Raw genomic sequence first — 27240 nt, forward strand, 5'->3', positions numbered from 1 at the left:
AATAGTACTATTATATTATATATATATAAAAGGCACGTGGTTCAATGAAGGCTGACATGGTTAAATAGCAGAGACTAAAAAGAAAGAGCCAACTCTGACCTGATCGGCGACCAATGAAACTCAATCGGGTACAGATTACAAATTAGATAATTCCCAATTTTATTTTAATTTTTTAAATTTATTTGAGATGCATAAAGTTACAAAAAAAAAAAAAAAGAATATCTGACCACTTATGTAAGAAGCAGCAATTTGTTGGAGTAATTGCGAATTTGTCTACCTCTTCTCTTCTCTTCTCTGTTACGTTCTGTTCTCGCTACCCAATAAATCCTCCTTCCTTCCTTCCTTCGTCTTCTTCTGCTGTATGCTTCTCATTCGTTCATTTTTATTCAACCAGATTACGAACACCTTATTTTTCTGTGTCTATGATGTTTTTTGGTCCTTTTTCTTTCTAAATTTATACATGTTGCTTTCATATCAAATGCTGGAATATTTTCTCCTTTCTGTAATAATCTTTATGCATTCCTCTGTTTCTTTTTTTTTTTGTGCTTTTCTTCTGTTGTTTGTTCGTTTCATAATCATAATTAGGCATACTACAATTAAAATCAATTTTCTTCTCTTTTGCACCAGATAAAACAGCTTGTGGAAATCTACTGTTAGAAAATAACAAAAATGGAGAAAAAGGCAAATACGAACTCTCCTGTTGGAGTCCTTGAAGATTATTTCAGAACTGAAGAATTCGAAAGCTGTTCCTCTAAAGAACCCACTTCCGATTTCGAAGCTCAAAAAGGTTCGAAACCCATTTCTCGTTGGCATGGATTTCTTAAGTTGCTGAAAACTAAATCAAAAAAACCATTAGCTACATTGCATCCTCTTAGTGTGCTAAAGCTTTCACTCAGAAGAAGCTCTAGTATGAGAGAAATCTTGCCCAATCTTTTCTCTACTTCTTTCGATTTAAATTCCCAAAGTATAAGCTTCACTCTCTCTGACCTTCAATCTGCAACCAACAACTTCAGCCAAGGTTTGTAAATTGTATTCTTCAAACATATTTCAATTTAGACACCCAATTTACAAAGTGTTAAAAGAATCAATCTTTGTGTAGAAAATCTAATTGGAAAAGGTGGGTATGCTGAAGTTTATAAAGGGTGTTTGAGAAATGGGAAACTAGTGGCGATTAAGCGGATAACAAAAGGAACAGCAGATGAGAAAGTAGGAGATTTCTTATCAGAGATAGGGATTATGGCACATGTAAACCATCCTAATACTGCTAAGTTAATTGGGTATGGGATTGAAGGAGGAATGCATCTTGTTCTTGAATTGTCTCCATATGGAAGCTTAGCTTCTGTTCTTTATGGTTAGCTCTCATTCTTCCCATTGTTTACTACTCTCAACTCAACTCAGGTTCTTTTTTTTCTCATATAATTCCATTAATTATGTAGGTTCTAAAGAGATATTGACATGGGATATCAGGTATAAGATTGGATTAGGAACCGCTCAAGGTATTCGATATCTCCACGAGGATTGCCAGAGAAGAATTATACATAGAGATATTAAAGCTGCTAACATTTTGCTCACTGCAGATTTTGTGCCTCAGGTATGTAAATATCCTGTCCTGTGAGGCTGTGAATCATTTCTCCATAAATTTGACAAACATTTTCTAGTAACTTTAGGCTTTAGGCCTGAGATGCGAGGCAATTATACCCTTTTAGATACCTTTTGGGGGTGGAGTTAGGCTTACTTTAAGACTATAATCAGGGCGGAGCCAGCGGAGGGGTGTTTTCCACCCTTGGATAGGTGGTTTTCTACCATGGCCGGAGCCCCTCCAGTGTGTGATCGAGCAACTCAGGTGAAGAAGTTCACTAGCAATGCACTTGCTCTGGTAAATAGTTATGCTGCTAAAGGATTGCCTTAATTGATTTTAAGGAATGTTTGATTGCTGAAAATAATATTTGGAGTGTGAGTGTTATAAATAGTAGGAGAGATGTTTGGTGTCGAGTGAGTTTGTTTTTGCTGTATATGATGAGCGTTTTCTTAGATTTTGGTATGCTAGGACGGAAAAAGCAAATTTGCTTGAAGAAGTAAGATGTAAACCGAGTTTAACGGGTTGCTTGAAGAAGAAAGAAAAATCACCACCAGACCCGGATGTGATTCGAACCCATGACCTCCCAAAGCATAGGTAAGCTCTCAACCACTAGGCTAAGAGCTTCACCACTTGATAAAAGCTGTTTTCAGTTAATGATATTGATTTTAACAGTCAGGGGTTGCTAAATTATGGATTATTAATAGGGTAAATTACACAATGATCATAATTAACAAATTATTTATAACTGTGTTAGACTCTTAAACAAATTTATTTAAATGTCAAACAAATTTATTTAAATGTCATATTTGGTGGTTTTTTTAAAACTGTTTTTATTTCCTGCAACTGAATAACTGAAAATTTGATAAAAATAGAAATAAAATTATGATATTCTGATATTTTAAAATTTAAAATCATATAATGATAAAATACATAAAAGCGATTTTCATAATTGTAAATAGTTTTTAAAATATGAATTTCTGTGTGATTTTCCCTTATTAATAGGTTGTTTACTTAGGCCCTGTTTGGTAAAGAACGTTTTGAGATAAAAAGAGCGGTTTTGACCAACTTTAGCGGTTTGACCACTGAAACCGCTGATTGGAGTGTTTGGTGGAGAGAGGTTTGGGAGAGAGTTTTGAGATGAAAACGCTAATTTAGAAAAAGCTCATTTTAGGAGCTTTTTCAATTAGCGTTTTGCAATATTAAAATTAATGGATTTCTTTAACCCTAATAGATAGACTCCTCCTCCAATATTAAAAAAAGAAATGCCCTTATTCGTCTTTTTGCACAAACCGCTATTATCAATCAGCTAATTTTTACCAAACAGGTCTATACAAACAACTAGTTAAATCAGTTAGTCAAATCAGCTAATATAATCAGCTAACAGCTTACGGCTAATGTAATCAGCTAATAGCTACCAGCTAACAACTAATTCCGAAACAGGGTCTTAGTAATTGCAATTAATTTAGGAATTTCTAATTTATAGTTTAATTTAGAGAATCTAATTTAGGGATTTCTAATTTAGGGTTGAATTATTTCCAATTTAGGGTATAATTTAGATAATTCTATTTACTTTAATTTAAATTATGATATTTAGGTGTTTTGATCAAATTGAATTGATAATAGGTTAAATTTTAGAGGTTTTCATTAAATTGAATTGATAATATGATAAGGTTTTAAGGATCTTGATTAAATTGAATTGGTGAATTAAATTGAATTGAATTGTATTTAATTGGTGATATTTAGGGATTTTAATTTAGAGATTTTGATTAAATTAAATTGACGAATTGAGTTGAATAAGTGATATTTAAAGATTCTGATTGAATTGGATTGTTGATGTTTAGGTATTTTTTAGATTTTAGTTCAATCAATTACTAGTGAACAATGAATATATCGAAAAAAAATCAAAACAACTTTTGTATATAAATACATTTGCAATAGGAATCAAATTCTTGAATCGTCGTACGTTCAATGGAGCCCCTGAGGTTTCAGTATTGGCTCCCCCCTTGACTATAATATAATATATAGTTCATCTCTGGAGTCTAGCTTGACCAGAAACATCTGTAAATTGTACTTCAGATTTGTGATTTTGGGCTTGCTAAGTGGCTACCGGAGCATTGGACTCACCATATTGTATCAAAATTTGAAGGCACATTCGGGTAAGTGTTTTGCAATTTGCATTTGAAGTGATTCAAGATTTGAATGAAGTAATTGAATTTACAACTATGACAGCTACTTAGCGCCTGAATACTTGATGCATGGAATAGTAGACGAAAAGACAGATGTGTTCGCATTTGGTGTGCTGCTGTTGGAATTAGTCACCGGTAGAAGAGCTCTGGACTATTCGCAGCAAAGCCTTGTTCTTTGGGTATGTATGATTCAACTTGGACTTTTTTCCTATTTGCTAAGTAAATATTGATTTGTGTTTCATGTTTATAATTCAGGCAAAACCTTTGCTAAAGAAGAACGAAATTAGAGAGTTAATTGATGGTGATCTCGGGCAGGATTATAATACTAGGCAAATGAATCTCATGCTTTTGGCTGCTTCTTTATGCATACAACAGTCTTCTTTAAAGAGGCCTAAAATGGCTCTGGTATGCATGCATTAGCTATTGATAAAACATTATATACATACATACATTTTTAATCTTAAATGAATTGCAGGTTGTACAGATTCTGAAAGGCAACCTGAGCTGCTTAAAGTCTTGGAGAAAATCTAGAGGTGCATTCTTTCGAAAAGCTTTTTGTGATGAACTCTGCAAGGCACAAGACTATTAGTCCCCAAAAGATTATTTATTTATGGGTAATCTGGTTTCTTTTTCATGTGTACATATCCTAAAAAGAAGTAGAGAGAGCATATCCTAGCAAGAAAGTACAAACTAAACTATAGTTGTTTTGAAGAAAGTTAATATTAATTTATGTAACACGTTACAAGGAAGAAATACAAAAAGCAGTTTGGCTATGTATGTATGCATGCACGCTTGTGCTTCATATAAAGGGACAATAGACTCTGCTCTTTACTTCTCAAAGATCCACACCACTACCGGCTTTCTGCCAATTTGGGTCCGACGTCATAGTCCATCTATAAATTTATAGATGCATTTTATTTTATTACATTTAATAGAGATCATATATATATATATATATATATATATATATATATATATATTTTGCTTCCACTCATTATATTCACTGTGATATCTTGTAGAAATTTAAATTGTTGAATTTTCAAAATCATCTCTTGAATCGATCAAAATAAAAATTTATCTTTCAACTTAAATAAATATATGCTCAATATATTTAATTTGTACACTTGAATATATTTGCAGAATTAGATGAATGTGCAAATTGATATATTTAGTGAAAGATGTTTAATTGTGTCTTAAGATGCTTGAACAACTATATAAATGATCACAATTGAATATTTTTGGATAAATAAATATACAATAATTAAAAGAATATGGATAGAGAATCTTAGACTCATGACGATTTATATAGGTTTGGCAACTAAGGCCGACTCCTATCCCTGAGAGCACCTCTCGAGATTTTCTACTACGATTCTTTTACCTGGCAAGACTCAAGACTATGGAGCTTTTACAAGATTATCCAAGTAAATAAATCCCTAATATTCACTTCTCTTAAACATACCGAGTGTTTGAGAAACTCACCCCTCAATTTTTACAAGCTCTGTTGTGAAACTTACAACCTTAAGTTTACGGGTGTATAAGAACCTATATATTTTAGAGAATTTAGTGAGAACCAAAGACTCAAGCTACACACTTTATCTTTTTACAAATGATTGAAATATATTTAAATTTTATCACTCTCTTCTTTTAAGCTCACTAGGAAGAAAAAATATTGCAAGAATACACTTATAAATTTCACATAAATGCAGTATTCTTTTCTTCTCAATTCTTTGTAATTTTTGTTGGTCCTGCGTGATTAGTTCCAAGGGAGGGTTAGGAACTAATATAACTTTTTCGCTTAATTACGCTGACTTAATCAATTCTTTGAATTACTTAACTCAGTTTTGGTCAGCACGGCCGAGAGATGTAAGACAGCTTTAGTCAAAGGCTGACTAGAACCGTTTTACAGGTGAGTTGGGAATTAACACTTAAGGTTAGCTTCCAACTCAGCACTCTGATTACTCAATGTCAGCTTATACAATTTATATCCTGAGTAATTTAAGCAAACAGCACATACATATATATTGAGAGAGAAGGTTAGAAATTACTCAGCAAGATTTATCCTGGTTCGGCCTCACCGCCTACGTCCAGTCCCAGAGTTCTTCCGGGCTTTTTCAATCCAATACTGAGCTCTTTAAAGGTAGAGCACAAACCGTTTACAAGGCAGTTGAATATGCAAGAGTACCTTCCTCTATTCGTCTACTCAACTCCTACTGAGCGCTATATCCGAACACTCAAATTTTCTCTACCGCTGAGTACTAAAACCGAGTACTCAGCACCACTCTCTCAATTTTTACAATTGATACAAACTTGTTCTTTCTAGATGAAGAACACTTTAGATGAATACAAATTCAATCTAGCTTTTACACAAATATAGAAATTTGGTGTAAGATCTTCTTTCTTGTTTGAATGTGCTTTGTATGTATGCTCTTTTTCTTTTTGTATTTCGGCCAAGGATCCAAGTGAAGCACTTGGCCTCTTATAGTGAATCCTTGAAGCCTCAATCATTTTGAATCTGGAAGTATCCGTTGAATTCAAACGGCTCCTTGCGTCATTCACTGGTCAGCATACAGATTTTGCAGGCCAATCCTGTCGTCTGAAATTAGCAGGCGTCAGGCTTGTCTTCTTCCGCCAGGTTCATCTTCTAGCGCCAGTTTCGTCTTTTAGCTAATGGCCAGTTGACCCATGCATCTCGAAACTGTCTCCGTGCGTAATTCCAAAGCTTCTGTTATTGGTGCAGACAGTTGTCGGATCTTGTCTTTTAGCAAACGGATCATTCGCGCTGTCCTTGAACTTATAGACGTTGCTTTTGTTCTTTGTCTCTGGCGAGACTGAGTCATATTCTACTCAGCTTCCATGGTCAGCTTCGTCTGCAAGCTTTAGTTTAGAGGAAGACTTCTCTTCTTTGATGCTGAGTTGTGTTCTACTCAGCTTCCTTGGCCAGCTTCGTCTTCAATCATTTGTTCTGAAGAAGACTTTTCTTCTATTATGCTGAGTTGAGTTCTACTCAGCTTCTGTGGCTCATGCTGACTTCATTCTGTCGTACTTTTTATTTCTGTACTTACTTATAATTATACTCAACATTGAACAAACACATTAGTACAATTAAATCAAAGCACTTAAATTTAATTGCCCCTTAATCATGGATTAACTTGAATGATTTTGTCAAATCAAAATCATGTGGAAAAGTGTTTCAATAATTTTTTCTTGAGCAAATAAGAGTGATGGTTAACAAAAACGAGTGATATATTGCTGGAGTGAAGGAGGGATCTTTATGCATATTTTCCAAATTAGTCTTGGTGGATGACTTGACTTTTGGTTCATTTCTTTCCTTTTTTTCAAGCTTGGCCGAAGACATTCATTTGTACATCACTTTGGATATTAGCCTTAATCTTTATTTTGAACTTTAACCTGAACTTTCAAGCTTTGGAAGGTTTACTTGAATATAAGCTTGAGCTTTAACTTGATTATTAGCTTGAGGTTAAGCTTGAACATGAACTTCATTTTCCAATTTTAAATCTGAATAAGTATAAAGTTGATTTTATTTTGAAAGTTTAGCTTTTACTTAACAACTTTAACATTAACTTAATTATCAATTTGAACATTGGCATGTAAGTTAACTTGACATTTCAAGTTTTTGAAAGGTTTAACTTGAATATTAGCTTTGATCATTAGCTTGAACATTAGTCTCCATCTTCAGCTTGAATATTAGTCTTCATCCTTAATTTGAATATTGTAAAAGATGAACATGAAGTTGATAGTAATTTGAAAGTTAATCTTTACTTTACCTTGGAAATTAACTTGACCTTTCAAAGTTTGGAAGGTTTTCCAACGAATATAGGAGTAGAGAACACACGGAAGTGGGGCAAGTGCTTGCATTTTATACTTAAGATATTACTCCAAAGAATAATAAGAGAACTTATCATTTGATCCTTCACATTTTGGGTGAGTATTATAAAGTATTCTTTCTTTTGAAAGTGCAATGCATATATGAAAGTGTTATATGGATATATCTAAAAAAATACTCTCATATGTGTTAGTTACCTGAATTTCCCATTGATAGTGGGGCCTTTTTGGCATTATTTTTTTTTCTTTATGGGGGCTCACGTGGCCTTTGGTGGTTGTCCGTATGATGGAAAACTTTGGGTGGGGCTCCTTGCTCGAGGAGCATATCAATCTTCTTTTGCAATTGATTGCAGTTCTATGTGAGTGCCCGGAGGATTTATGATATTTTTAGTATTGCTTTTTACCCATTCGGGGCTTGGGGGATCTATCCGAGGAGGACGAGTTGTTTAGAAGTGTGGGTTTGCAGGGGGATCAATGGTGCCCTATGGGAATAATGTACTTCACGACCCATCGGGGACGAGTTGTTTAGAAGTGTGGGTTTGCAGGGGGATCAATGGTGCCCTATGGGAATAATGTACTTCACGACCCATCGGGGACGAGTTGTTTAGAAGTGTGGGTTTGCAGGGGGATCAATGGTGCCCTATGGGAATAATGTACTTCACGACCCATCGGGGACGAGTTGTTTAGAAGTGTGGGTTTGCAGGGGGATCAATGGTGCCCTATAGGAATAATGTACTTCACGACCCATCGGGTCCTACTTTTGCTGCGTCCTGAGGTCACTCCGCTCTTCCTCTCGCTTTGGGTGATAAGGAAGGGGTTCGTCTTCTCTTCCAGTCCTGAAGGTGTTCTTTTGAGTCGGTCGATTGCTTAGCTTTTTCTTCCCGTTTTTCTTCACCATTCCCTTTGTCTCTTCCGGACTCTTCATAACATGCTGGATGGTCACTGTCATCATAACGTACATAAGTTTGCACCTTGGCCATTAGCTCTTCGAAAGAGCAGGGAAGCTTGTGAAAACACTTCTGCCTCAAGGGCTCGCAATATGTCCCTTTTCCTAGAGCATCATGAGCTACCTCCATGTTGAGGAATTTGACCTGTGAGGCTAGATGATGAAAACATGATAAGTAATTTCTAAAAGGATTCAGTTGGTCTTTGTCATAGGTAGTTTAGGTCTGAGTTGATCCTCTTAACCTTGGCAGCGGCCGCAAAGCAGGATAAAAACAAATCTTTGAGCAGGTCAAAGGAATCGATTGATTCGGGGGTCAGGCCTCTCTACCATTCTAGTGTGCTCCTAGATAAGGTTGTGGAAAAACCTTGCACATGATGTCTTCATCTTTCGAGTACAGGTTTATGGTACTCATGAAAGATGCAATGTGGTCGTTGGGATCCTCCATGGAGGAATAGTATGTCAGGTTAGGGAAATGGGTGTCAATGATTCGATAGACCGGGGGGTTTTGATTGAGGTGACATTTCCACATCACTCCGCCAAGGGCCTTTTGTCGAGGAACCTTTGCATCTTGAATTCTAGAAGTTCCACAACATCTAGTGGGGTAAGGATAGCTGGGGTCGGGATGATGGCTGACTATGTGGTTGGTGGGGCCTGAATGGCGAGCTGTAGGATCGTCGGGGGGCACTAAATGGTATGCGCTGCAATAGGGGTTGTTTTGGTGATTGACACTGGCGTTGTCATGGCCGATGCCAGATAAGTTAATGCGAAAAGTTACTGGTATGCGGTTGCTTAGACCTCTAGGAATTCTCAAATTTTCTTATTCTCCTATTGGAGGGCATGTTGCTGGTCAATGATTTTTCATTTAGACCGTCGTTAGACGGCTTGAGTTGTTTGAAAACTCACGATCATGTTAAGGAGCTGCTTGGAGGGCCCGACAACCTCTTCATCGAAATCAACTTCTTTCAGCAAAGGCCCCAGGTTACGTGGCTGCCCCATAGGGCTAAGTTTGACCTCTTTGGAGGGAGCTAGATGTCGTGATCAAAGGGTTCAACATTTCTTTGACCGACCTAGGAGCTGATTGCTTGTTCGCTGTGGTACGTGAGATTTTTTAGTGGTAGAAAATTATTTAAAAAAGTGATGATGGAAGTCGCTTATTACTCCAGATCACTGCACCAAATAATAAGAATATGAGATTTTCGAATTGACTACCTATGGTGGTTCGCCTCTTGCACTAGGACATATCCCTATAAACACTCTGACGATCAATTTAACGTTTCTGAAATGAGATAATGCAACTATAGAATAAGAATTATGAGAGAGAGATTCATGATCCCTTATCAATAATGTGCCTCCTCCCTTTATAGGAATTTGGCAGCCTAATTTAATTACTAACATGTCCTTGAGGTCTTGTAGGCTTAATGATATGGGTCGTGGGCTTGTAAAAATGGCCAAAGTTGCATAAGTGGGCGTGTTGGACTTTATGAGCCTGCCACCCACTTAACTGATAATTCCAAATTGCAATTAAGCATAAAGGTAAGTAACGAAAAAAAAAATATCAATGTCACCGATAATCCATGTAGTAAGCTTTGGCTTCCATCACGATAGGAGATATTCCTCCTCTTGTCTTATAATTATAATCAATGACAACTACCCTTAATTGCTTTACTTATAATAATGATTTTAATTTAAACCTCTGCAAGAACTACAGGCAAGGCAAGCGAGCTATGTCCTCTGAACTTCCCTACATGCTTTATAGATATATTTGAGAACTAACCAATTTTACAACAAGAGTTTCACAGCCTTTAAAGTCAAACTCTACTTCTCAAGCAACTCTTCCGATCCCAATTTCAGCTTTTTTTTTTTTTTTTTTTTGTGATCCGTGAATCGGATGATATTTCCTATCGTGCAATGCTCTTCTGTGGCTGTGGCGACTGAAGAAGGCGGCGTTGATGCTGATGGACTAGCAGACTACTTCTTTTCTCAATTGGGGGATGATGAAGAAAGGAAAGACAAAAAGTAATGGGTTGTTGCCTAGTTCCTTGAGGATCATCTCCTCTTGTCTCAAAACTGTTTCTACTAATGCTAGCACTGTTGCTTCTACTGTTCGCTCTGCTGGCGCCTCAGTTGCTGCTTCCATTTCTTCTCCTGCTGAGGATCACAAGGATCAGGTTTTTTTCTTTTTCTTTTTCTTTTTTGGTGTGGATGATCAATTTATTACAAGTTATTATGCCCAATTTCAGCTCCATGCTAGATGAAAAACTTAGCTGTTCCAAGTTTGTGTTTTTTTTTTTTATTTTGCTTCTGGTTGGATGCCTGCATAACAAGCGTTCCTCGGTAGGTACTGAATTAACCGGGATTTCAAATGTGCAAAATTTCTGCTGTTCCTTTGTTCTCAATCTGACCCACTTGATTTTTGAACTATTTTTGCTGCAAGTCTTAATTGCGCTCTGTCCGTTACAGCTTCTTTTCAACTACTCACGTAAATCATCTCAACTAAATCTCCGTTCCATTCTGGTTCGCTATTTGGGGCCAAATTTTTCTTGTTTTTTTTTTTTTTTTTTTTAATTTTTTGTTCCGGGAGAAGTTACTTTCTCTCAGTGAAGTTCTCCTTCTTTAGTTCATCTTCAGCAATGCACTTTTTACCAATCCCAGATTTTGCCAAACTATGTTATGCAGAACGTGCTGAACTTTTGGTTATTTTATCAATTCTTATGTTTTTCTTAAGTTCATTCCGGGGCTGCTTTTCTATCAGCTAATTTTACTTGTTGATCAATGTGCTCCTTCGTGGCAACAGGTTGTCATTTGGTCCGTTTTCCATAAGTTTTCCCTGATGACAGGACTACCGTTCAATCCATGATTGCAGGTGTCTTAAACTCAAGGATTGTTAGGAGTGAGAGTAATATGTGGCAGTGGTTAAGCTTTAAATCGTACATTATGAAAGATTATACTTGTTTGTCCGAATTATATAGCTGCACATTGGCTTTTGATGATTTTATTTTTCCCTTCCGTTTAGAGTTTTTTTTTTTTTTTTTTGGATGATATTCACAGGATTTGATCTATATATAGAGCCCGATCACTGATCATATGAGCCTAATGTTATTCGATGTTTTAATTTCGCTGAACTCTTTGTTTCTGCAACATCAGGTGTTTGCTTCCCAATGTTGTTTTTCACTTCATGTGCACTTTTCTCCAAAACCATGTTTACAATGAGCTACATTTGAATGTTCATTGGTGAGCAGGTTACCTGGGCTGGATTTGACAGGCTGGAGCTTGGGCCATCTGTCATCAAGCATGTTCTCTTACTTGGTTATGAGAATGGGTTTCAAGTCCTTGACGTGGAGAATGCTTCTAATTTTAGTGAACTGGTCTCGAAGCGCGATGGTCCAGTTTCATTTTTACAGATGCAACCGTTTCCTGAAAAATCTGATGGCCATGAAGGATTCAAATCATCACATCCTTTGCTTGTGGTTGTTGCAGGTGATACCTCTGGCTCAAAGGAGGTTCAAAATCATAGTAATTTAGGTGCACTAGGAAGAGATGTCAATATTGAGTCTCATTCAGGAAACTATGTCAGCTCTCCTACATCTGTTAAGTTTTATTCTCTTCGGTCTCAATGTTATGTGCATGTTCTGAGATTTCGTTCAGCTGTTCGTATGGTTAGATGCAGTCCGCGATTTGTAGCTGTAGGCCTTGCAACTCAAGTAAGTGTTTTATTGTATAAGTTTTTTTTGTTAGTCATCATGCACACCTTGAAACTTTAGATAAAACAATGCAAGATTAAGTCCTGTATTGCATGAAAAACTGAAACTGAAAGGGAAATAGAATATTTGTAAAAAAAATAATATAAGAATCAACATGTAGAGGAAAATGTAACTAATAAAAATGGAAAGGTACAATTTTAAATTTTGTTATTAGATGCATTTGTAAACTTAATATATATAATTAAAAAATTACATGCAAGTTACATAAGAGGGAAAAGAGGAAGGTTTTTTGTTTTGCAAGCTTGAAAAAGATGATCTAAAAGAATTAAGAGCAAAGTACACAAATAAACCGTGTGGTTTGGCTGATTTGCAAAGACAATCCTCGTGGGGCCGTTGCTTTGTGAAATTTGCAAAATGGATTTGTGAGTCAATTTTTTGGTCAAACAATACTTGTGATTTAGTTAATTTGCAAAGTCAGACCTTGTATTTTGGGTAATTTGCAAAGTCAGTTTTTTTAATTGCTCGAAATCACTCCCTTTTGGGGTAAACAGTCACGACAACAATTTTTGACGGAATGACTGAGTTTGTAAACTTCACAAAGCACGCAACTTGTTTACAAATTTTTAAACCACGGTGATTATCTTTGCTAATCGGCCAAACCACATGGTTTATTTTTGTACTTTTTCCAACAATTAAAAGTCTAATGCAATTTTATCATAGTGTGATAAACAACAACAACAACAACAAAGCCTTAGTCCCGAAATGATTCGGGGTCGGCTAACATAAACCATCATATAAAACCGTGAAAATCAAGTCGTGTCAGCAACACAAATTCTCCAGAGTGTGATAAACTGATAGATAAATCAGTAAATGCACTGGTCTGCTTTTAACACACATTTTATTCTAAAATATGGGTTCCCAGTTCTTTATACTACAAGAACGTGACCTGAAGTGATTCCAAGAGTTTCAGTTTTTGAAATGTGAAAACTTTTCGAAATCATAGGTCTGTACAAATTAGATTAGGTCTACTGAAAATGCATGAGCAAGTATTGCACTAACGCAGATTGGCAAGTAATTAACTTTAGTGTTTTGCACCAACTAAAATGGATAAAGACTACTCAAATATAATGTACTCTTGAAGTTTCCTTTCATATCACTTTTTTTAGATTTTCTCCTTTTTTGTGAACTTTTTACTTTGGCCTAATATATCACCAGCTCCCTGAACTTGTCCAAAATAGTAGATCGGCTCCCTGAACTTTGCAAGTGTCTCACCAGCTACCTAAACTTGCTTATGTCGTATCACCAACTCCCTAAACTTGTCCATAAAAGTAGATTAGCTCCCTGAACCTTGCAAGTTTAGGGAGTTGGTGAGACACTTGTAAAGTTCAGGGAGCTAATCTACTTTTATGGACAAGTTTAGGGAGCTGATGATATGAAATAAGTAAGTTTAGGGAGCTGGTGAGACACTTGCAAAGCCCAGGGAGCCAATCTACTATTTTGGACAAGTTCAGGGAGCTGGTGATATATTAGGCCTTTTACTTTTGATTTGATGATTTTAGCCAGTAAGTTGTCTCAATTCTCAAGTTTGTGGAATCACCAGTTGTTAAACTGCATATTATTATTATACAACTATGATGTAAATTTTTTCTAATTTAGGTTCTTTGTATAAGCTTTTGTATGATTTATAAATTTTATATGTATATTATGTATTAAATTCATATTGGTGAAGGAACTATTTAACCCAAAAGCTTAAGCTAATGGGCAAGGTTCAAGAATATTTTTAATATTATCTTTGAGACACCCTGCACGCTAATGTCCCGAAGCGTTTAAAACACATTTTTACACTACCATATATTTATTTTTCATTAATTAGTGGAGTTGCCAATATTCGGACCTTGACCTCTTCTTGTCTAAGAGGATCTGATGTCAAGGAACTATTTAACTCAAAAGATTAAGCTAACAGTAAGGTCCAAGAAGAGCATTTTATATTATCTCGGATAATATTATGTATAGATGGTCTATTTGAAACTTACACAAGTCTTCTAAATCAATCTTTACAATACCCCATAGCAAATTATTAATACAAAATAAGTTGTTTAACTTATTTATTTATAATAAAGAGCACAAAAGTACTTAACACAACTGATGAAAAATACACAATTGAAATATATGATAATTTCAATTCTTAATGCACTTTGATTACAGAAAAATCTTAATAACCTTTAGTAAATATTAATGTTGTATGCAATGATAAACATTTTCCAAGTGAGCTAGAATAAAATATAATATGAACATTGAAATTTATTAATTGATTAAGATCATTTTAGTTTTGGGAGTATTTCTACTTAAATCATCTTAAATAACTAATAAATTTAATGAATAGCTTATTAAGTAAAGTTGGTCATATTAACACATGTTAAAAGCTAAATAATAAAATGGACTCTTGTCATCACTTAGGATGGACAAACGTCCTTAATATGCATATGATTGGTGATTATTGAAGCTCATCAGTCATCTCACCAAGCATTTATTTTGTACTGTTGTGAGGCCGGATCATGACATACATGTAAGGGATTCATTCGTTTATATTATTTTGGGTGATTAGGCACTCTAATTTTCAGAAAACTTACATGCTTTATATTCTTGGTATTTCGTGGCAGATATATTGCATTGATGCTCTCACTCTTGAGAGTAAATTCAGTGTTCTTACCTATCCTGTTCCCCAATTGGCTGGACAAGGAACTATTGGGGTTAATGTAGGCTATGGTCCAATGGCTGTGAGTCCAAGGTGGTTAGCTTATGCTTCTAACAATCCACTGGTTTCAAGCAATACGCGCTTAAGTCCTCAAAATCTTACCCCATCACCAGGTGTTAGTCCATCAACATCACCAGGTGGCAGTAGTTTGGTGGCTCGTTATGCGATGGAATCTCGTAAACAGTTGGCTGCTGGAATAATCAATCTGGGGGACATGGGATATAAAACATTGTCCAAATACTGTCAGGAATTGCTGCCAGATGGGTCTAATTCTCCAGTGTCATCAAGCTCTGGCTGGAAAGTTAGTAGGCTTGCCGGGTCTGATATGGATAATGCAGGGATGGTAAAGTTTCTTTTCAATCCATAAAGCATTTATTTCAGATTGCATTCCACAAAAGCCCAACTATTATTGTATAATTGAGCAGCTAGGAAGGAAACAAATAGTGCTTCAAAATTATGGGTCTATTTGTTCAATGAAGCAAACTCTAGTAACCTTAGCAAACTGCATGAGGATGATTTTAATGAGAATTTTCAAGTTAATTGAAGATTTTGGATGCTAGGATCATCAAGCCATTTGTGTCAGGTCTTTGGATGCATTTGTTCGTAGTAACATGAGAGTGCTAATTTTCGAAAAGCCTGTTACTTTCTCACTTGTTTTTGTATGCCAATTGCCAAAATCTGTCTGCTTTACACACAATGACTCTGATAAGTTTTAAACCCAAAACCCCTCTATCAAGTCTTTATTATTATTATTATTATTATTATTATTTTATTTATTTATTTATGGGTGTGGGGCGGGGGAGGTTCTTTGGAAAGAAAAGGGTCTTATTGTCTCTTTTGGCCATAAAAAAATCCACATAATCCATAGGGCAAAGTTTTTGGTTAATGTATGGATTCTTAATGCATCTTTTGCTTTTTTTCTTGTGGTAATTGTTCTTCTAGGTGGTTGTCAAGGACTTTGTTTCCCGTGAAGTCATATCACAATTCAAAGCTCACACCAGTCCAATATCTGCACTGTGTTTTGATCCTAGTGGGACTCTGCTGGTTACTGCTTCAGTTTATGGGAATAATATAAATATCTTCCGTATTATGCCATCATGTTCACGAAGTGGATCAGGTGTTCAAACCTGTGACTGGAGCTCTTCTCATGTGCATCTTTACAAGCTACATCGTGGAATAACATCAGCAGTTAGTATATTTCAGCTGTTTCATTACATTGTTTTGTTATCATTTTATGTAAATTCATTTATATGTATTTTGTGTATGTGTGCATTTATTTCTTACAGATGATCCAGGATATAGGCTTTAGTCACTATAGTCAGTGGATTGCAGTTGTTTCATCTAAAGGAACCTGCCATATTTTTGTTTTATCTCCTTTTGGAGGCGATTGTGGGTTTCAGTCTCTCAATTCTACTGGTGAAGAGCCTTCTCTGTATCCAGTTTTGTCCCTTCCATGGTGGTCCACTTCATCTTGCACAATGAATAAGCACTCTTCTCCACCTCCACCACCTGTCTCACTTTCGGTGGTAAGCAGAATAAAATATAGTAGTTTTGGGTGGCTCAATACAGTTTCCAGTGCCACTGGATCTACGGCAGGAAAGGTTTTTGTTCCCTCTGGCGCCGTTGCTGCTATTTTTCATAATTCTATCTCTCAAACTGTTCAGCATGTTAACTCAAGGGTCAATTCGTTGGAGCATTTATTAGTATACACTCCATCAGGTCATGTAGTTCAGCATGAGCTTCTTCCATCTATGGGGCTAGAATTGGGTGAAAGTGGATCTAGAAGCCAACGAGCTTCATTTGTGCATATACAAGAGGATGACTTGAAAGTAAAAGTTGAACCTGTTCAATGGTGGGATGTATGCAGAAGATCAGATTGGTCTGAAAGAGAGGAATGCATTTTTGGGACTACTGTCGGGAAAAATTCTCTTGAGACAATGACAAAAGCATGTTCTGCGGATATTCTTACAATGGATTTTCTTGATATCAATGGAAATATTAATGAAAAGCAATCAATAAAAACGCATTGCTCAAAATCTCATGAGAGATCTCACTGGTACCTATCTAATGCAGAGGTGCAAAATAGCTCCATAAGGTTTCCGATATGGCAAAAATCCAAGGTATACCTTGAACTGAAATTATTATGACAAATTATAGGTAATATTTTGATTCTTGTTCTTTTTTTCTTAGATTTGCTTCTGTGTGATGGATTCTACAAGAGTAAAAAATTATGGTGATGGAGAGTTTGAAATTGAAAATGTTCCTGTCAATGAAGTTGAATTGAAGCGAAAGGAACTATTGCCAGTTTTTGATCATTTTCATGGCATAAAATCAGGATGGAATGACAGGTAAGACCAATTTCATTTTTAGTTACTTGTTGGTTCTTTATGTGTATAATTAAACTGAGTAATCTTTGTCACAACTTCTCAGCGAAGTTTTATAGGAGCTTTGTTTTTAGTATAATACTCAGTTAATAAGCAGCCATGATATATTTTCGTGTCATTGGTCTAAAAGACAAAACAAGGAGAACCAAAATTTCAGTGGAAAGCTTCACTTCTTAATGTTGGTATCTTGCCTAAGTTTGTTGGGCTGAGATTGTTTCAGTGCTTGCAAGTCTTGGTAATTGGATTTTGCTGTTAAGTAATTGTATTGGGATGAATATTTGTGCGCCAATCGTGTGCTAGTTCTAATAGCAGCTGATAGACTTAGTGTCGAACTTCAATGTGTTCCAAATTTGCTTTTGCAACTTCTTTTAGTTACTTGCCCCTTCACAGGCAATGTTGACTAACTAGTATGATTATGGGATATGTTCCTCTTCTAAATCCCCATGAGATTTCCTGATACTTGGAGAAAGTACTTTACTAATCTTATTGTCATGGAATCAATGGAACCAATTGAACTAAAAGCTCAAGCTGGCCCATATTACAATGTCCTGCAATTAAATCAACAAATGGGGCTGTCAGGAATCGAACCCTAGACCACTTGGTCAAAGAGGCTCTGATACATGTCATGGAACCAATTGAACTAAAAGGTCAAGCTGATAGTTAAAAGGTCCACTTCATATTAATATCTGACACTTATCATATGAATATTTGTAGCTACATATTAGTATATGCTTTTTTTGTGTGTTTATGTGGTTGATCTTGGTTGTTTTATTGAGAAACGTTGGCAACTACAAGTTGCGCTCATTCTTCATCCTCTTAGCATGTTCCAGCCTTGTGCTTAATCACTTCTTAACTGCTTGCCCTCCTCTTTCATGTAGAGGGCTTACTGTGTCAAGATATTCACCAATTTCGGATCCTCATCAAGCTGAAGGCAAGGTCATGCAGGAGACGGTTATTTGTCACTCGAAGCCAGCATCACTTAGTTCAACTGAAAGTTCAGAATGTGGTAAGATAGTTTTACATATAAAACCAGCCCTTTCAAAGTTAATTATTGTAACAGATAACTTGTCAAAATATCGACACACTGATTTATTTTCATCAGACTCATCCAGAAGAACTGAGCATCTGCTAGACTTAGATCAAATAAGCTGTGAGAAACTTTACATGCCAATAGGCCAGAGTCTGAATGGCTACTACCAGGACAGTAGAGGGGGTGCCATTTTTGAGAATGGTTCAGTGATTCAGGATTCCACAAAAATTGTTTCTGTTGCACCCGAGTATCCAAAAAGTATTTGTGCTCATGTTGACAACTGTATTGAAAATGTTCTACCCCCATCTGCAAATTACTTGCCTCCTGCAGCTGGTGAAACTCCAACCTTGAGTAGTACAGTTCCATTGTTGGCCACTGATAGCTATGCTCCCCATGTGGATATCCTTGCGGAAGAGCCCACTCTTGTAACACCAGAGTGTCCAGTCAATTTTGAGGAGGGACATTGTAAGGCAAACCTTGATGAAAGTCCCAGGTCAACTGAAGTTGTAACTGATGATGTGGACAGCATCGATAGCCATGGTGAGAAAGAAAAGCCTGAAGAGGATGGGGAGAATGATGAATTCCTTGGTGGCATGTTTGCCTTTGCTGAAGAAGGTGAAAAAACTTTGTTCTGTACATACAGTTCTTCCTCACAGATTCAGAATCCTGTTCTCACAATGAATAAAATGTTGAATATATATATTTTTTATATATTCAGCTATGAAGTTTTACTCGATTTCAATTCAGTTCACTTGATTTTTTGGCAGGTTGATCTTCAATTGGAAGCAAAGTGTAGTTAAAAGGCGGTGTTCACAAAGATCAAACTGTTTTAGAAGGGTCGTCTCAGTAAAGGATGGAATATTTTGACAATGAAGGAGGTGAAGTGATTCTGTGAATAAGAATGGTAGAGGTATGTGGTAGCTTGTCTTTTGTAAATACTGTATATAAAAATTCGTGGAGGGTGTTAGTTTTTGGGGGCAACAGAAGTTTAAAAGTAATATTAGATATGGGTTTGAATTTCTCCCCAGTGTACAGATAAAACTCAGTGTGAACAAGTTGTGTATAATTTTATATGTATTTAATTTTTCTTTTGCCAAAAAGGGAAGACCTGTTCATGTTATAATCATATATGCTTTTGCCTCTGTTTCCTAACTAAAGTAGATGTTCCACGAGTGAGTCTTACCTTTTCAAAATCACTTATTGCATTTGTCATATAGGCGATGTTTCAAAGCCATCACATGCACAAGATTTGCTTTCATTACTTCTCAGGACCACCACAAATTAATATCTTTTCAAGCAATAAATAACCATGTATTTTAGGGTCATTTTACATAAATTATAAAATATGTTAATTAGTGAATTTAATATGTAATCAAAGAAACTTCTCTGGTCGATAGGCTCAGTTCAGTGATTCTCAAATTAGTGGGACTTAAAATAGGCTTTTGGTGGTTTTTAAACCTTTGAAATCTTTCCCCTCATAACCTTGATTCCCAAACATGATTGCATAATTAACATTCGAATGATATTCTTTCTCAAGCACAATTAACATTAGAATTTGGTTCAAATTTTTTTTTTTTTTTTTTTAATCCCTTTATCGGAGAGTGAAGGAGATGAGAGAAAGAGGGGTTTCTGTAGGAGAGACAATTATTAGCTTAGTGTCAAATCAGCCAATCCTAATTCAGCTTAAAAAATTATTTGTTTTAAATGTGAACCTAATCAGATTAATGATTTTGTGTTAGTGCTTTCTAGCAACTTGTAATTTTTACAGTTAAACCTCGATAAATAAATATTCGTTAAAGTAATAATCTCGTTTATATAATAAATTCTTTCGGTCCCGACTTGGGCCAATGGACTAAAGTAATAACCTTGTTAAATGCATTAAGTAATAAAAATATTTAAATTCTTAAGGACCCAATGAAAATATAAATTAATAATTATTGAATTACGTACAAAATATATGTACAAATAAGTTAAAGTTGATTTCTTTAAACCTTTCAAATGATGAGAATCCATTGGAGAAAAAAAGAATGAGTACTTGGAATATATGTTCTACATTTTATAACTAAATACTAAACCTTTTCATTTGCTATGTACATGAACTTAGTTTTAAATGCATTAAGTTTCACCAAAAAAAATTAAACGTCTCTAGATTCAAGAAATACTTTAATTGATGTCTTTTGATTTTTCTTACCACATACAATGTATGCATTTTACAATGAAAAATTATCTATAAAATAATAAATATTGATTTATCGATAAATGAATAATTTATTCATTTATCGATACATAAATAATCTCGCTTAATGAATATTTTTTTCGGTCCCAAAGATATGCATTTATCGAGGTTTTACTGTACTATGTTCATATGTAATTGTGACATTTAAAAATATAGTATGATATGATATACTAATAACTTCTAAATATTTTATATTGTTTTTAGAGTAGCAAGTTAATCATTATCATCCAAAAATCTACTAATATATCATATTTGGTTCGTATAATGTGTTTATAAATCATTACATGCAAAAATACAGAAGGTTAGAGTCATGTTTGCAGTTTATAAATTATTTTTACTTTTTTAATCATTGGATTAATCTCACTTTTGATCCTTATACTTATTTGTTTTTACTTTTTTATCCTGAAATATAATTTTGTCAAATATTTTTCTTTTATTTTTTTTTTTTTGGTAAGAAGGGAAGAAAAAAAACAAACAAACAAAAACCTAAACCGGGATCAGTCTAGGAAGACGGACCCCAATCCTATCCTCAAAAAAACAAACAAACAAATATTTTTCTTTTATTATATTATTCGGTTTTGGTATTTATTTTAATTATTTTAAAATAATTATTTGCTTTTTAAAATATAATATTTATGCATTTTCTTTTATTTCAGTTTCATCGTCTTTTGATTTTAATGGTTGAATAAATTGATTTTCATTCTTATATTTACATGTGATTAATTTATTAATATAGACACATGTATATATAGAAATTATTGTTAAAAACACAACTTTGGTTTATTACCTCATTGACATCTTGCTCTCAATAGGTAATCATATTGGGAAGGCTATTCGTGTGGATAAGAATACATTATCAGCTGTGCGAGGAAGGTTTGCTCGAGTATGTGTTGAAGTCGATCTTACGGCCCCTCTCGTAGCTCAGTTTTGGATTGATGATGAGATGTTTAAAGTGGAGTATGAAGGGTTACATATAGCGTGCACTCGGTGTGGATGTTATGGACATGAGAAGGGTGCTTGTGTGAATACTTGGACAGCCAATCCGGTCCCTCAACCAGTAACGCAGGCTGACGTGAATATGAACAATGATGACAATGCAGCGATTGTGAATGCTGCTGCTATGCCTGACGTGGAAGAGGTTGAGGCGCCAGATTATGGTCCGTGGATGATCGTGCCTCGTCGGAAAGCTCCACCGAGAAGGAAAAATGTCCAAGTGTTTGAGCCAAAATTTGACCAACAAAATAATAATTTTGTTGGAGGAGGGAATGTGAATAATTCAGGAGCTACAGGTGGAGATATGGGGGCACCTTGGAGTTCACTTAACCAGGACAAGGAGAATAATTGGGAGTCTTCTCGTTTCATACAAGTTAGGGGAAGAGGAGGTAGAGGTAACCGTGGCCGTGGGGATCGCGGGGACTATCAGAGGCAGCCGTTTAAGGATGTCTCGAACTCTAATCGTTTTTCTTCTCTAGAGGCGGAAGCGTCTGATCCGCCTGGAAATTCGAATGATCCGTATAAGACAAGGGAAACAAGCACCAAAAGTGATGGCAATATCCGAGGTAAACGTTCTAGAACTGATCCTAATGGCACAGTAGCTAATGTTGCTGGTTCTAATATGTTAATTGATGGAGTTGGAAGTGGTGTTGAGCAGGTTGCTGCTCATTCTGCTTAATGTGTGTTTTTGGTTGTGTGTGTGTTCTTCTTTCATTTTATGATGATGAAGATTATTACTTGGAACGCGTTTGGAGCTGGAGGTCGTGCTTTCTTTAGAGCACTGAATCACATGGTTTTGTCTAGTGATCCTATGATCCTTGTGTTAGTTGAGCCTCGTAGGGCTGGTTCTTATGCTGTTAATTTGTGTCGCAAATTAAATTTTTCTGATGTGGAAGTAGTTGAAACTGAAGGTTTTAGTGGTGGTATATGGATGTTCTGGCATCGGGAACGTATTAACATTACTATCAAAATTAAGAATAAACAATTTCTTCACGTGGAGGGGTGTATGACTGATGGAAACTATATGGGCTCTCCTTTTGAAGTTTCTTTTGTTTATGTCCGTCCTCAGAATCTGAATAAGCGTCTGTTTTTCTCTAAGATGCTTGCTTGCAGTCTTCTATTTTGAATCCGTGGCTGATTATGGGAGACTTTAATTGTATTTCGTCGGCTAGTGAGAAGATGGGGGGTGTGCCTAGGTCCTTTGATAGATGTGGTGTTTTCTCCAATTGGATTAATGACATGAATCTTATTGATATGGGTTATACGGGTCCGCCGTTTACGTGGTTCAGAGGGAAAACTGTTCGTACGAGAGTTTCTTGTCGTCTGGATCGTGCTTTGTGCAATGCTAGCTGGCGCACGCTGTTTGCCGAGGCTGCTGTCCGTCACCTCCCTCGTAATGGGTCTGATCATGTTCCTATTATGGTCTACTTCAAGATGGTTGAGGCTGCTCGGCCTACTAGACCTTTTAGATTCCAGGCTGCTTGGCTTACTCATAACAATTTCTTGAACTTTTTTGATCAAAATTGGAATGGGTTGAGTGCAATGATTGGGGAGCTGGATCGTTTTACTCCTTTGCTTCAGAATTGGAATGTTAGAGTTTTTGGGAATATTTTTTATCGCAAGAAGTGCCTTTTGCAGCGGTTACAAGGGGTTCAAAGGCATTTAAGCTTTCGGGTTTCAGATGCTCTTTTGAATCTTGAGGAAACTCTTCTTAATGAGATTAATGAGTTATTATTACAAGAAGAGATTTTTTGGATGCAGAAATCTCGTGTTAATTGGATTTGTCACGACGATAGAAATACTAATTTTTTCCATACCTCTACGATTGTGCGGCGGAGGAGAAATAGAGTAGATGGGCTGAGAGATGCGAATGGAGTATGGTGTTGGGATGATGTAAACCTGAAACTTATGGTGACAGATTTCTTTTTGACTCATTATACAGAGGAAGATCACTCTCGGCCGGAGCTTCGGTCTAGTCATTCCTTTCCGGCGTTGGATCATGTGGAGCTGTCTCGGTTTCATGGGGTGTATAATTTGTGTGATATTCGAAAAGCTCTTTTTGAAATGAATGGCCTTAAGGCTCCGGGGCCGGATGGGTACCAAGCTATTTTTTATCAGAAGTTATGGAGTCGGGTTGGTGTGCAGCTGGGTTCTTTAGCGTTGGCTACCTTAAATGAGGGTGCTATTGATCCTTCTTTAACCGAGACACTTATTACTTTGATTCCAAAGATTAAAAGCCCGGAGAGTCTTTCTCAGTTCCGCCCCATTAGCTTATGTAATGTGAGCTATAAGGTGATTACGAAGTGTATTGTGAATCGTTTGAAGCCTTTTCTGCGGAAAGTTATTGGCCCAACTCAAAGTAGTTTCGTCCCAGGGAGACAGATTTCAGATAATGTTATTCTTCTTCAGGAAATTGTGCACTCTATGCGGAAGAAAACTGGAGCTGAGGGCTACATGGCCCTAAAGCTAGATTTGGAGAAAGCTTATGATCGGGTTAGTTGGTGTTTTGTTCGTCAAACTTTGTTGGTTCTCGGTTTAGAAGCAAAGTTTGTTGATATCATTCTGCAGTGTGTTGCGGTTTCGACTATGAGTGTTTTGTGGAATGGTGAGAGGCTTCCTGATTTCACCCCGACTAGAGGGTTACGTCAGGGGGATCCTCTGAGCCCGTACTTATTTGTCTTGTGCCTTGAGCGTCTCAGTCATCTTATTCTTGACTCGATCATGGAGAACCAGTGGAAGCCTATTAAGCCTACGAGTAATGGCCCTCCTATCTCGCATATGTTTTTTGCGGATGATATTTTGTTGTTTGCAGAAGCTAGTGAAGCACAAGCTAATGTTATTGATAGTGTTTTTAATTCTTTTTGTTCTTCTTCTGGCCAAAGAGTTAGTGTGGCAAAATCTCGGATTTTTTTCTCTCCTAATACGGATCCTGAAGTTCGTGGGGCTGTTTGTGCGGAGTTGGGTTTCACGGCCACTGAGGATCTAGGTATGTATCTCGGAATGCCTGTTGTGCATAAACGAGTCACGAAAGCCACGTATAATTTCATTCTGGACAAGGTAAATGCTCGATTGTCGGGCTGGAAAGCTAAACAGCTCTCTTTTACGGGGCGAGTTACTCTTGTCAAGTCAGTCATGTCGGCTGTCCCGACTTATGCTATGCAAACCACGTTGTTGCCGATGGGTATTTGTAGTAAGTTAGATATGCTGAATAGGCGGTTTCTTTGGGGTTCTACGGATGAGAAGAGGAAGATGCACCTTGTTAAATGGGAGACTATCTGCTGCCCAAAAGTGGATGGGGGTTTGGGAATTCGGAAAACGCGAGATTTCAATTTCGCAATGCTTGCGAAGTTATTCTGGAGGATGATGACGGAAGTTCCTGCTTTGTGGATGGAGGTTGTTGGTGCTAAGTATAATTTGTTTCAATGTGCTCTCGACACTCTCTCTTATAGGAATGTTGATTCTTATTTCTGGAAGAGTTTAGTTAAAGCGGTGTTTGTGATTAATAAGGGCATTGGTAAGTCTATTAATGATGGCAAGTCCACTCTTTTTTGGTTAGATAGGTGGTGTAGTGATAGCCCCCTTATCAATTATGCTATCGAAACGGTTTCTGTGATGGATAATACTAGAAGTGTGTATTCTTATTGTAATGATGATGGTGGTTGGCATTGGGATGAGCTGTCTGATAAGCTGCCCCAAAATTGGGTGTTACAAATTGCTGCGTTTGGTATTTGTGGTGAGGAGATGGGCGTGGATAATTTTTTGTGGATGCATTCCAAATCGGGTCGTTATACGGTTGCTTCGGGGTACCATCTTCAGCAAGCTCGCGGTTTGACTCCGCCCAATGCTGTGTGGAATTTAATTTGGGCTTTGAAGGTGCCGGAACGTATTCGAGCTTTCTTCTGGATTCTTGCCAATGGTGGAATTATGTGTAATGCTAATAGAAAAAGAAGACATATTGCTGTTTCTGATGGGTGTTCGGTTTGCGGTATTAGTGAGACGGAGCTTCATGCGCTTCGTGATTGCAGTCGGGCGAGGCAGATCTGGTTGGGCGTGATTCCTACGGATCAACGAAGAAGTTTTTTCACTGCTGACCTTCAACAGTGGCTGGTCGTTAACCTTGCGCAGGATCAGTTGCTGTCCGAGCTTCCGTGGCGGACTGTTTTTGCGGCGGCAGTTTGGAGTTTATGGAGGTTTCGCAATCATTTGGTCTTTGAAGGCGAGGTGAGTTTCAGGTGTGATTTAATTTCTATTCTAGCTCAAGCCAGAGATTATGTTAAGGCTTTTGATGTTCTTGGAGATGGTTTGCATGCTAGTAAGCAGCTCATTTCTATCGCTTGGAGTCCGCCGGAGCTTCTGTGGATTAAACTCAATACGGATGGGTCGTGTAAAGGGTCTACTGGTCATGCTTCTGCTGGTGGTTTGCTGCGGGACAACAATGGTGATTGGAAGGGGGGTTTTGCAGTGAATTTGGGGATTTGCTCCGCTCTCTTAGCTGAGATTTGGGGCTGTTTTATTGGGCTGGAGTTATGTTGGAGTAAGGGGTATAGAAAGGTGTTAGTTGAGCTTGATTCGGAAGTGGTTGTGGGTTTAATGAATGCCGAGACTTTAATGCCGCATTCTTTCGACTGGTTGATTCGGAGATGTAGAAGATTTAAGGAGAAGGATTGGGATGTTCGTTTTGCTCATTGTTACAGGGAAGTTAATAAAGCTGCAGACTGGTTAGCGAATTTCGCAGGGACTCTCTTATTGAGCCGTCATGAGTTTGATGCGCCTCCTGCAGGCATCCAGGATATTCTGCGCGATGACACTCAAGGTGTCAGTTTTGCTCGTCTTGTCCCGTGTTAGGTTTTCTTTTTTGTTTGTGTTCTGGGGCGTAGCCCCTCGTAGTTTACCAAAAAAAAAAGTTTATTACCTCATTTGGACCAAACATCCACAAAGAGAATCATGAGTATATCATTCCCTTTGTGGAACTGAAACAAACAGAGGAAAGAATTCAGAGTCATTCCATTCCTTTCTCCTTGTTTTCCCTTTCTTAATTCAATTTTGTTATCCCTGTGCGTACCAAACGCCCTCTAATTGTAATTTTATTATCTTTACTAATTAAACTGACATATAAACATATGAAAGAATATGATAATAATTTTAAATATGAAGAGCAAGATGTCAAAATGAGCAAATGCGTGACTTGTGCACAACTAACTAAAAGGTATGTTTATAATACATATTTAATTGTTCTAAATCTGCACTACACTCACAAGTTTCAACGCCATATGAAATAAATTTAAGATAATATATAGTACTAGTAATAACATTTTTTTATTCGGTGAAGAAAAATAATTCTGCAAACTGATGCACGTTTTACTAGATTCTTAGCATCCGTTTGGTTTGCGTTTTTAAAAAAAATAAAAAGTAGAGATTCACTGCTTTTTATAAAAAAAAACTAGTACTTTTTAATTATAATAGGCAAATAAAAGTTATCTAACTAAACACCTAAAAGAATATCTAAAAGGACTGATTTGTTAAGGGTGGTTAGAGTCTTGAGGGTTGATTTTTGGTTATAGTGATTTTGTAAGTGATGTACATCATA

The 27240-nt window shown here is 36.6% G+C and overlaps 2 protein-coding genes across 4 annotated transcripts; both read left to right on the forward strand.

Moving 5' to 3' along the window:
• The first annotated feature begins 200 nt into the window (after positions 1–200).
• LOC136218340 (receptor-like cytosolic serine/threonine-protein kinase RBK2) lies at positions 201–4538 on the forward strand. 2 transcript variants are annotated; one of them, XM_066005144.1, is made up of 8 exons: positions 201–359; positions 628–1018; positions 1100–1351; positions 1437–1591; positions 3656–3735; positions 3809–3944; positions 4021–4170; positions 4241–4538. In XM_066005144.1, exons 2-8 carry the CDS (start codon positions 670–672, stop codon positions 4352–4354), a joined length of 1236 nt encoding a protein of 411 aa, XP_065861216.1. In that variant the 5' UTR covers positions 201–359; positions 628–669; the 3' UTR covers positions 4355–4538. The 2 variants fall into 2 exon arrangements, with proteins under 2 accessions (XP_065861216.1, XP_065861217.1); XM_066005145.1 differs by lacking the exon at positions 201–359 and adding an exon at positions 366–502.
• A 5576-nt stretch (positions 4539–10114) lies between these two features.
• Positions 10115–19550, forward strand: LOC136218341 (autophagy-related protein 18g). Of its 2 annotated transcripts, none has more exons than XM_066005146.1 (9): positions 10115–10722; positions 11794–12255; positions 14916–15353; positions 15953–16198; positions 16297–17130; positions 17201–17358; positions 18273–18400; positions 18497–19039; positions 19192–19550. In XM_066005146.1, exons 1-9 carry the CDS (start codon positions 10546–10548, stop codon positions 19194–19196), a joined length of 2991 nt encoding a protein of 996 aa, XP_065861218.1. In that variant the 5' UTR covers positions 10115–10545; the 3' UTR covers positions 19197–19550. The 2 variants fall into 2 exon arrangements, with proteins under 2 accessions (XP_065861218.1, XP_065861219.1); XM_066005147.1 differs by having other exon boundaries at positions 10587–10722; positions 11699–12255.
• Positions 19551–27240: the final 7690 nt, after the last annotated feature.

This window comes from Euphorbia lathyris, chromosome 2, assembly GCF_963576675.1.
Source record: "Euphorbia lathyris chromosome 2, ddEupLath1.1, whole genome shotgun sequence".
NCBI classification, from domain to species: Eukaryota; Viridiplantae; Streptophyta; class Magnoliopsida; order Malpighiales; family Euphorbiaceae; genus Euphorbia; species Euphorbia lathyris.

What these genes read in the sequence shown, in the direction of transcription:
- LOC136218340 (XM_066005144.1), top strand. Translation starts at nt 670, where the DNA reads ATGGAGAAAAAGGCAAATACGAACTCTCCTGTTGGAGTCCTTGAAGAT. An exon ending in AACCAACAACTTCAGCCAAG is followed by an intron (nt 1,019 to 1,099) that starts GTTTGTAAATTG and finishes ATCTTTGTGTAG; the next exon opens with AAAATCTAATTGGAAAAGGT. An exon ending in AGCAAAGCCTTGTTCTTTGG is followed by an intron (nt 3,945 to 4,020) that starts GTATGTATGATT and finishes TTTATAATTCAG; the next exon opens with GCAAAACCTTTGCTAAAGAA.
- LOC136218341 (XM_066005146.1), top strand. Translation starts at nt 10,546, where the DNA reads ATGATGAAGAAAGGAAAGACAAAAAGTAATGGGTTGTTGCCTAGTTCC. An exon ending in CTGTAGGCCTTGCAACTCAA is followed by an intron (nt 12,256 to 14,915) that starts GTAAGTGTTTTA and finishes ATTTCGTGGCAG; the next exon opens with ATATATTGCATTGATGCTCT. An exon ending in ATATGGATAATGCAGGGATG is followed by an intron (nt 15,354 to 15,952) that starts GTAAAGTTTCTT and finishes TTGTTCTTCTAG; the next exon opens with GTGGTTGTCAAGGACTTTGT.